At 39.9% G+C, this 11,370-nt stretch overlaps 1 protein-coding gene across 1 annotated transcript in view; it reads left to right on the top strand.

Moving 5' to 3' along the window:
* Positions 1–1,290: 1,290 nt before the first annotated feature.
* ARFGEF1 (ADP ribosylation factor guanine nucleotide exchange factor 1) overlaps positions 1,291–11,370 on the top strand; it is a 137,923-nt gene continuing 127,843 nt past the window's right edge. The window contains exon 1 of the mRNA XM_063080169.1: positions 1,291–2,018. Coding sequence (XP_062936239.1) covers positions 1,895–2,018 — 124 coding nt within the window. The 5' untranslated portion in view covers positions 1,291–1,894. The remainder of the gene's footprint in view (positions 2,019–11,370) is intronic.

Raw genomic sequence — 11,370 nt, 5'->3', positions numbered from 1 at the left:
TTTTTAATAGGGTAAGCCTGAATGGCCACAACTGCAAGGGAGGCTGGGAATGCAATGTGCCTCTTTCCTGAGGAATGGGAGTAAATGCATTTGGTGATCAGCTAGTACTTTCAACAGTACCCAGCACAACACAGGCATTGTGAAGCATCAAAGATAAATTAGAAATGGAGCTTGTTCTCAAAAAGTCTGTACTCTGTTGGAGTGTACATAGAAGGCAATATTATTTCTGATCTAGAAGTGTAATGAAACTCGAATTTCCAGCAATTTAGAGATAGTCCTTAAAACAAAATTAATGAATTTATAGATTCGTTTCTCAGGACAATAAGGTTTTAAAAATTGTTTGTCCACTCTGATTCAGGGTCACCTTCAAGTTTTCCATTTTTATTTCCTATGGTTTTTAGCCTGTCCCAAATCTTGTCTTCACCATCCTTGGCTTTGGCTGGTTGCATTAGGACAAGTCCATAATCAAAGCAATCTAATGGAATAGAAGTGAAAGACATTTTCTAACCATTAGGGACCCGGTCTTGATAGAGCCACACAATAGCTTGGAACTTGGAGATGTACCCCTAGGTCACCACGTAAGTTGTTTGCATATATTTTGATGATATTCTTTACCATTTTCTGCTCAGAGGGAAAGAAATACGGCAGAAATTTGAATTCGTCTTTGGTACTAAAGCAGACACGTGGTCACGTGCGTTGTTTGTACTTAAAGCTTTTCCAGTCTGAAGCTGGACTGAATCTTACTATTTAAGGTACAGAAACACAGGGACCTCAACCAGAGTATTCGCCTTAACTTCGGAGTGAGTTTACCGATTTATCCTACAGAGAAAAGGATCCTGAATCCTGAAATCTTGTCAATTAGTTTTAGCTTACTTCTCCTAAAAAAGAGTCCTCCGTGAGGCAGTGGGAGGGCACGGTTCTAGATAGCAGTTTCGAGCACCTGGGAACAAAATTCAGAGTCGAGCGCGGCAGCTGGAAACCCAGTGCGGCTGAAAACGGGCGATGTGGGTGTTTCTGTAACCCCTGGAACGGAGGGAACTGCGCTTCCACCGACGGGATCTCCAGAAAGTTGGAGAAGCGGGTGCAGCGTTGCCAGGAGTCCCGTTCACCCGGCGGGAACAAGGGCGTCGGTGGCTGCCTGGCCACGCAGCGGGGCCTTCCCGAGGAGCCCGAAGTGCCGGGCGCGGCGCCGCAGGGCGCCCGCCACACCCCACGCCGCCCTCCAGGAGAACGCGGGAGGCGGCGAGGCCCCGCCGGGCCGCCGTAGCGCTGCGGCTCGGGCCGCTCCTCCCGCGCCGCCCTCCGCCCCTTGCCTCCCGGCGCCGCGGCAGCTCTGGGCAGGCAGCGTCGCCACCGCCGCTTCCTCCTCTGCAGCCGTTCGGCCGCTGCGTGACGCGTCGTTTCCTCCCAACATGGCGGCTAGGGCAGGTCGGCGGTGATGGAGGCCAGTCCGCGGCCGCGGAGGGTGCTAATCCTCCCAGTCGCCAGGGCAGCCCTGTTCTCGCCGGGCCTCTGAGCTACCGCCGCCACCTCGTCCCTCGGCCCCCGGCAGACGGCCGCCCGCGTCGGGCTCCCTCGCCGCCGCCGCCGGGCCGGAGGGACGAGTGAGGGGGGCGGCCGGGAAGCGACCCCCGGGCGAAGGAGAAGCGGAGGCCCGACGGGCGCGGCCTTCGAGGGGCGGCCTCTCCGGAGCGGGGAGGACCTCGACGCCCCTCGCCGGCACCGCGGCTGGACCCGCTCTCCCGCCCCTTGGTGATTCTGCCGCTGCCCTGCACACCTCCTCTCCCCCACATCCACCCCCTCTTCTTTCTCTCGTCTCTTCCTCCTCCTCCTCCTCCCCTCCAGCCGCCAGGAGCCGCGGGTCGGAGGAGCAGCCGCCTCCTTCTCTGCGTCCATGTATGAGGGGAAGAAGACGAAGAACATGTTCCTGACCCGGGCCCTGGAGAAGATTTTGGCCGACAAGGAAGTGAAGAAGGCGCATCACTCCCAGCTGCGCAAAGCGTGCGAGGTGGCGTTAGGTGAGCGGGGAGGAGGCCGGGGGACACGGGGGGTGGAATGCGGGTGGCGGCCCACGGGAGGTGGGGTCGCTTGGGGGCTGTCCTAGGCCGGCGCCGCTGACCTCAGGGAGCCCTCGCGGAGCTCTCTGCTGCCTGGTTGGAGTTGACAGCAACTCGGCTGGATGTGGGGCACAGGCGGGGTGCGGGAGGGAGGCAGTTAGCCGGGCTCGGGGAACGCAGCCGGGCTTGGGATCATGGGGCACCTGGTTTCGAGAGATCAACTTGAGAGTGTGAGAGGGTTTCGTTGGTGGGCCGTGCGGTGTGGACAGGATATCACCCTTTGTGATGAAACAGAAGATGAGCTGTTGTTTATCAGGTTGGAAATTGAGGTGGGGCCGATATGTCAAGATTGGGCGTGGGAAGGGTTCCGTATCGTAATTACAATAACTTTATCGTTTGGCGTGGTACTTCGGGAAGACCGGCTGAAGTTGTTCCCTTGTTGACAGTGTTGAGAAGGGATTTGCGAGAGGTGCAGCCCGTTCTGACATCTCTCCGCCTCCGCCACAGGAAAAACATAGAGTAATGTTGTATCTGACTGGACTGACCTGGAAGAACAAGACCAGAGGTTAAGGGGTGGTGGTGGCGGTATGAAAGCGGGGAAGGAAAGAATCTTTAGATAAATTGGCTTTATATCACAAGGGAAGGGATGGTTTGCAATGGGGAAAATGAAGAAGACAGTGACACCCACCAGCCACATGTCTGGACAGTTGCAGCTGCTCACAAGCTTGAATTGTGATTTATAGTTCAGACGGAAGAGATCTAGTGCAAGGAAGCCCGCAGCAGGGAAAATCCAAATAATACCTGTAACGAGCGAGGGCGGACAGATAAGGAATTGTTAAAAGGGGGAGCACTGATAAATCTGTTGCCTCCATCAGACGTAAAAGTCGTTTAAGGAGAGATCAGGACATTTAACACAAAGATGAATTCCTCATGCTTACACTTTATTTTATAGCACCGGAAATAGACTAGGTCAAATTGGCAAGAAAACGAAGCTTGTTAAATGGGCATCGGAAAAAATAGTTCTTGAAGGGAGAAAATGCGTAATAACTTAAATGTATGCTAAAGTAAGGAGTCAGGACAGCTTAAAGCAACTTTGCATTTTGATTATTAAAGTAAGTAAAAGACTACTATTTATCTTGCTATACCATGCTGTACAGTTTTTTCCCTCCATTTCTGGGGCCTTAAAATTGGTGTTGTGAAAAACATTATCAAAGAAATTTCATCTTAAACATTTTGAATCTGTTTAGTTTTTCGCCCCCTTCATGGATCAGAATTTCTCGTTTTGTTATCCTTGTAGCTAACAAAAGACTGTTCCAGGTGTACTAGAAGATAGTTGTATAGTGGTAAAAATTGGATTTATATCTGGATCCTAAAGGGAGTAATTACTGAATAGGGGTAGAATGAGGGAAGGAGTGATTTTAGGATTTTTAAAAGAATTGTTGCATGTAGGTTTATGAATAACTTGCGGGTTAAAGAACTTAAGAGACTCTAATTAAATTTTAGTTTTTGAGTGCTGCACAGTTAGCTCTCTTGGTAAGAGGGTGGTGCTGATCACATCAAGGTCAAGGATTCAGATCCCTGTACTGGCCTGCCACCAAAACAAAATTTTAGTTTTTGAGAATTCAGATTTTCCATGTTAGAATATGTTTTTAATATGCTAGATTATAAGTATCAAACTGAAGAAATGGAGTGTGTTGGGTATATGTATATTTTTTCCCTCTCCAAAATGCTAACATAAGTAAGCATGCTTTAATGGTGAGCTCACTAGAAAGAGTCTGGTGTCCTGGGTTTAAATCCCAGTTCTGTTCCATTGTAGTATTATTAGACAAGTTCCTGGGCCTTAAGTTCCTTCTCTGTAAGATTAGAGTATTGAACCTAATGATTATATAGTCCTATCCCCTCTAATGTGCCATAAATTTGAATGTACTGTTCTGTTAACTCATGCATTGAGTATTATTCCCACTTTTGATTGGTATCTTTAGAGGCCTATAGCTCCCTAAAGGTCCTTACCATTTCTAGACTTAAGAATTACTTGGTGCTGTATGTGCCAGCCATACCATTGTTGTCTAGTCCAGATTTTGCTAGTTTTTATTTTTTTGCCCGTTCCATAAGTCATAAAGAATAAAATTCCTTATTATGAGGAATGTGACTCCGGGCAGGGGATGAGCACCAGAGTACTTTGTTTACTTGAGTTTAAAAGGTGTTTTTCCCCACATTTCATAAAAGATATATTTAGCCTCCTACAAAGCAAAATCTCAGTGAACAATCTCATAGTAGCTAATCCCTGGTGAACTTTGTTTTTCACCTTCAAGTCATTCATCTACATTATCACCCAAATATAAATTGATAGTGATAACCCATTTCATTTTTGCAGAAGTATAATGTCGTACAGTAGGATGGTATCCCCAAATATGGATTGTCCCTGGAAACTATTACAGACCCCTCCTCTCCTCTTCACTATTGAGACCTGGGCCAGACCCACCCTGGTCTCTTGATAATGGGCATGGCCACCAAACAGATGGGAAAGTAAACTGGTTTGATCATCCCTGGTTTATAGATTGTGAGTGGGTGGGGTTAGATGGTGGGGGTACAGAGGTCATTTTGTAGGTGTTGTTAATGTTTTTTTGAATGCACCTGCCTGTATTCATTCTCCCCTCAAATATTTATTGAGCATCTACTATGGAGCTGAAGGGAGATGGACAGTAAACAAGAAAATATATAGTATGTCAGACTTTTAATCCTTTTTTCGTTTGAAGATCATCTTTTTGGCATGTGAGTATTTTTCAGAGCACTGGTATTTGAAATTCATTCAGTCGTCTTTTATCATAATGACCAATTGTAAATAGGTTTTCTGTAAATAATAATCATGTAGTTATAGCTTATCATGTATTCCTAAGAAAACTATTTTTTTGTTGTTGTTAAAAAGTGTAACTTTTAGGAAACATCTAGATTGGGGGAAATTTTACTTCATTAAAACAAAATCCATTCATAAAGATACTACATAGAGGAACTTTTTTTTCACAAAATGGGAAATAAATAAACCTTTAAAGGGTATGCAGGGTTATTTAAAACTTTTTTCAAATTGTCTACATGTCAGACTTTACTTTGAAGAAAGGTTAAATAAAAATAAAATACTCTGCCCCCATCTCCCATGTTGTTACAATTGACGTGAAGCCCAGGGACCCAGGAACGGCTCCAGGTTGCCCTCTCTTGGTACTTGCCCTACTACAGCTTTCTGCAGTGAACGCTAAGCTCTGCAGAGTGAGGGCGTCTAGGCTGCCCTAGCTTAGCCTGATCCATTCCTGCTCTCCAGAATCCTGAATTAAAAATAGTCTGGCCATCTGCTGGCAGAGGAGACAACAGCTGAGTTATTTTTAGTTTCAAAGAATTTGGGATTGTTGCGGGATTGGGCTTGAAGGTGGATTGTTAGTCTCTTGGGGAGGGTGCAGTTGGGATATATTCAAATCAGGCCTCTAAGTTTCATGAGTTTCTTTGATGTTGGGGTTGTGAGTTGTTAAACTTCTGCCTTCCGACATCGGATTTCTACGAAGGCATCCTGCAAATGTTAGTATGAAAGAGTTCAAGTTTGGAAACTGATGCTGATATGGAATAGGAGTGAAAACAGAAGAAGGTTCCCTGCAGGGATATGGGAGAATGGTAGAGAAAGAGAATTGTTAGGAAAGTAATTTTGCTTCAGATAGGGTATGAATTTATGTTCATCATATTGTAAAGTGATCTACTGAGTTAATTTTTTTATATAATAAAAGTCTGTTACCTATAATTATAGTTTCCCCCAGAAATGTAAATATAATATTGAGACTCAAACTTTACAGAACTTGCTTTCTTCTGCTCCTTTAATTTCACCCTTATTTTGGTTGGTATTATAAAAAAAGGAATATGTAGGTAGAGGGGAAATTACGTGATTGCTTTTGGCCCTGGTTTTATTCTACTTTTGGTAACTTTATTAATTTTTGTCACATCACCATTTATTTAAAAAAATAAAATAAAATAATTTTAAAAAAAAGACATCCCCAAACAACATTCTGCAAACAGTGAACATTTTAATTATAATTTAAATCCATTAGCCAGTCTCCTTTTAAGCCTTCCTTGATAGCTAAAGTAAAAGATGTTTTCAGTAAGTCAGGATGCGTGAATTTTTGAGATGGCTGGGAAAGAAGAGTATAATCAATGAAATGACTGATAGAAAGATTCTATTTGTATTTGTTCTTTTCTTTCACATTTCAGATTGGTTTTAAGGATCCTTGCTCCAGGATAGCTTTGGAAAAAAATAAAGGTGGTAGAGCACAAGTTCTTAGAGAAACTCTTTGAATTAAATAAGTTTGGGTTGAAAAAATGTTTGGATTACAGTGTATAATCTCTTTCCATTTTGCAGATTCACAGTGCACATGAGCATAGTTAAGATTCTGAAAAATCCTCCAAGAAATAAACCTTCTCGATTTTGTTTAATGAAGTTTTTTCTAAATTTACTTGACCCTTTTTCAGTGTCTGTTAATGCAGTTAACACACCTAGGACATATCATTCCTTGGAACTTACTTTGGGACACTGTTTAAGGAGGAAGAACAGCAAAGTAGATACAGTAGCTCTAACTACAGATGAGACCATCCTCCAGAAGAGTCACGTGTTTTGAGAAAGCAGTAGTCCTGTTCATGGTATAGGAAGGAGAAGAAAGTCAGAAATAAGGAGCAGTTGGAATGATCAAGATTGGAGGACTGTTTGCTGACTAGCTCTTTCTTTCTCACCCCATCTAGTGGCAGGTAACTAGCTTGTCTCCCCTGATAATGTTTAACTTACAGAGAAAATTATGAATGGGAAATAATTTGGGTAAATATTTTTCATAATATTCCTCACATAATGGAAGAGGGCTATTTGAAAAGGAAAAATACCTGAGTAAATTATTGTTACCATCCCAAACTAGGTGTAGTCTTCATTTGGATATTTGTTGAACTCTTCATATGAGTATGTGCTGGATACTGCTGCAGTGCTGGGAATACCACAGTGAACCAGACATGCTCTCATGGAACTTACATTGTAGTGGAATGAGGGTGATAGTAACAAACTTACCTAATATATATTATTTTGTCAAATTGTTCCCTGAAGAAATAGTTCAGAAGGGTAAAGGGTAGGAGTGCTACTTTAGATAGGATTGTCAGGAATGGCCTCTCTGTGAGGTGGCATTAGAATAGAGAATTGACAAGTGAGGGATTTAGCCTTTCAAATACCTGGATGAAACAGAAGCAGAGGGAACAGCAAGACGTGGTATGTTCTGGGATGTAAGGAGGACTGTGTGGCTGGGGGAGAGTGAGAAGGGAAGTGGTAGGAGAAGAAAGCAAATTTGGGATTTTATTCTAACTGTGGAAGCCACTGGAGAGATTAGAACAGGGGGATGACATAGCATATTTACATCTTTAAAAGTCTCACTCTGGCCAGAGATGATGGAGACTTCAACTAGGCTGGTGGTAGTGGAAGGGGTGAGAATTGTTTGCGTTTGGAATATATTTTAAAGGAGTCCACAGGATTTGCTGATGGGTTGGAAGAATGACAAAGAGGATATCCATCCTTGTGGCCAGAGTTGCAAGGGGTGGCTTGAGATGGCATTCACCTCAGTGGGGAACACCAGGAGAGAGAGAAAGCCTTTGGAAAATGGATTTTTATATAGTAAAATATTTTCATTCTGCCTTTTACATGTATACTAAAATTTTTTAATGATTAATTTCTTGATGATGTAATAGGATATTTTCTACTGACAGTGACAAAAACAATTTCAAATTTGAGTTGTCAGATTTTTTTTTCAGTGAGGTTTTTTTCCATGGAGAATGACCCTTTCACTTGTCTGGTTCTCTTCTGAAATAGGAACTTTGCAGGCATAATTAGTTAAGGATCTTTTAATGAAATCATCTTGGATTTAGGGTGGGTTCTAAATCCAGTGACTGTTGTTCTTATAAGAAGAGCAGGGGACACAGAAGCACACAAAGGAAGAAGGCCATGTGAAAGTGGAGGTGTAGATTGGAGTTTGCTGCTACAAGCCAAGGAATGCCAGCCAGTAGCCACAAGAAGCCAGGAGGAGGCAAGGAAGCATTCTTTCCTAGAGCCTTCAGTTACTGTGATTTTGAGCTTCTGGCCATCAGAACGATGAGAGAATAAATTTCTGTTGTTTTAACCCACCACATTTATGGTAATTTGTTAAGGCAACCCTAGGAAACTAATGAAAGTTTACTTTATCCTAACTTTTCAAACCCAGTTTGATTTCTTTATTTGAGCTTCCATTTATAGAGTGTACCATGTATATGTTTACACAATCAAATACTGTCATCTCTGATTATTTATGAATCTAGAAAGCAGTTATTCTGAGGCTTTAGTGTGTAAGTAGAGTCTCTTGAAAAACTTCTTTAAAAAGAGTCCTGGGCCAAAGTATTTAAAAGTTTTGTGTTCTGCTTTTGATATTTGTTTTGCTTAGATTTAGACTTGATATAACTAAATTGGTCAATATAGCCTATGTTATCTTTTAGAAAAGGTTGTGAAAAACAATCTTTAAAATATTTTATATTATAGTATTACCTCAGGCAGTATTTTTAGGAAACTCCATGTAAGGCCATTGATTTTTCTCTCTCAACTTTGAATCCAAAAATGTATACAGTGAGACTTGACTTAATCAACCGTTTAACAACCCTTGACTATCTAGAACTTTGCTAAGAAATGAAAAAATATAAGCAGCAAAAGTAGATATCATGAGGTCCAAGCACTTTATACAGAGTAGAATCCTTCTGGCCTTTACTTAGTCTGTTTACTTTTATAATTCCAATAAATTTAATAATTTAGTCTTTATTTTTTATAAACAAATCTTTTTCTTCAAACCAATTTCAAAAGTAAAACTCAAAAATAATCTCCATGATACTGTTAGCTGGAGATAACCACTGTCAGCTTTTAAAAACAACTTTATTGAGGTATAATTTGCATACTGTAAGATTTATCCATTTTAAGTAAATTTATTGAGTTGTATAGTCATTACCATAATCCAGTTTGAGATCACCCCATCACCCCAATATGATCCCTCGTGCCTATTTACAGTTAATCCTTGTTACCACCCCCAGCTTCAGGCATCCACTAATTCCACTTTCTGTCTATAGATTTACTTTTTCTGGACATTTCATATAAATGCAAATATACATAGGTGGTCTTTTGGGCCTGGTTTCTTTCCCTCAGCATGCTTTTGAGCTTCATTTGTTGTAGCATGTATCATTACTTCATTTCTTTTTATTGATGAATAGTATTCCATTGTTTGCACATACCCCATTTTGCTTATCCATTCACTATTTGATGGACATTTGGGTTGGATGAATAATGCTGCTATGAATATTTGTGTGTAAGTCTTTGTGTGGTTATACATTTTTTATTTCTTTTGGGTAGAAAAACCTAGGAGTGGAATTGCTGGGCCTTACGATAAGTTATGTTTAACTTTTTAAGAAACTGCTAATTGTTTTCCAGATTGCCTGCATCATTTTACATATGCACCAGTAATATATGAGGGTTCTCATTTCTCTACATCCTCTTCATCCTTTATTATTGTTTGTCTTTTTTATTTTAGCCATTTTAGTTGGTATAAAGTGTTACCTCATTGAAATACAGTTAACTTTTTGAAGTATTTTTTCTAGACTTTATTCTGCATACACATATACAGGAGTGTGTGCACACATGCACAGTTATATTATTTAAAAAGTTGAGCTGTTTAATTTCTAATGCAATAGAAAGAGGAAAAGAAATGGCTAACATTTATTGAGTGTTCACTGTATGCAGATTCTGTGCCGATTAAATACTTTATTGGCTTTATCTCAATTAGACCTCCAAACAACCCTGTATGCCCTATGTACTATTATTATGTGCATTTTGGAGAGTTTGGAGTTTGACTTTCTGTTTGGCAAGGTTGGCAACCTTAGAGCCTACACAGCCTTCATTGTTTCGTATATTTGTTTTTATAATATTGTTTGCTTTTTTCACATAATTTTAAGATTTTCTTTTAAGCTCTGTAATGCTCACTCTTAGCATCTTAACATATTACTTAATCAGTTTTGCTTACCTTTTATTCTTGTACATTAGAAAAGTTATAGTCGGGAAGAAGTTTTTTTGTTTTATCTACTTTTTGGGTGATCTTCATGCTTCTATTCCCTAAGTTTTATTTCTTTCCTGATAATTGAGAATGTGTTTAATGAAGTGACAAACAAGCAAAAGCTTATGTATAATTTCTTTTGTGCTTTTATCTGTAGAAATGAGAAAGGAACTGTGTACATATATATTCTGGTAATGTAGATAGAAATAAGGTGTAGATTGTTTGATACCAGTTAGCAGTTAATAATTAAGATTTGAACATATACACCAGTGCCCAAGGATAAGTATTTACAGTCATTAGAGAGTAGAAGTTTTATATCAAATAGTAAATCTGTGTCTACAGTGATCTTACTAGAAGATATAAAGGTAGAAATTAAAGTTATATTATCAGAATATATTTTTTTTCTTAAATGCAGTGATGAATCATGTATTGGTATATATGAAGCAAAAACATTTTATTCTTTCTGTTTCCACTCTCAACTTCCATTTCTATGGCTGTTAGAGAAAACTGCTGAATGGCAAATTACAAGGAAAGGTACTTCTGTTAATAATAATAGCATATGCTTCCCTTAAAAAGTCAGTGAATATGACAAGGTATATTGTCTTCAACTTTTATTTGTGGTTATCCTGAGTTATTTTCTGAATGAAATAGCTAAAACAAATTTTTTTAATTCTTAATTTTTTTACTTTTCAAAAGGACACTAGAAAAATTACAAATTAATATGCAAATTAATATGCAAGATTCTGGTTTCCCTAAGAAAATGTTAAGTTCTCAGAATCATCACCATTATAATTCTTTCTTTTTGCTTCATTTTTCTTGGCTTGAATGAAAAATGTCTTTAAGAAAGGTTGGTTAATCTTCTGTTTTATCACTGAATTAAAATTATGAATATATAAGCAGTTCTAAGCTTTGTATTATTAAATTGAATAGCACTTTATTTTTTTAACATTCCCTCAAATAGTTTCTACCAACTGTCTCACTGCCGTTTTTTATCCTTAACATTTATAAAAGTAATATAATCTTTCATTAATAGCAAATAAGAAGCTTTGTTTGATTTTGCCATTCATGTTTGTTTAAGTGCTGTTCTGTGTAACTAAGATATCTCTCACCAGTTTGCTTGACTAAAACTTCTTAATGTAAAGGTTTTGTTGATTTAGTAAATTAATGTCTGCAAATATTTTGTTTCAGTC

This window comes from Cynocephalus volans, chromosome 15 (assembly GCF_027409185.1).
Source record: "Cynocephalus volans isolate mCynVol1 chromosome 15, mCynVol1.pri, whole genome shotgun sequence".
NCBI classification, from domain to species: Eukaryota; Metazoa; Chordata; class Mammalia; order Dermoptera; family Cynocephalidae; genus Cynocephalus; species Cynocephalus volans.
This window is presented reverse-complemented; position numbering and strand designations above follow the sequence as displayed.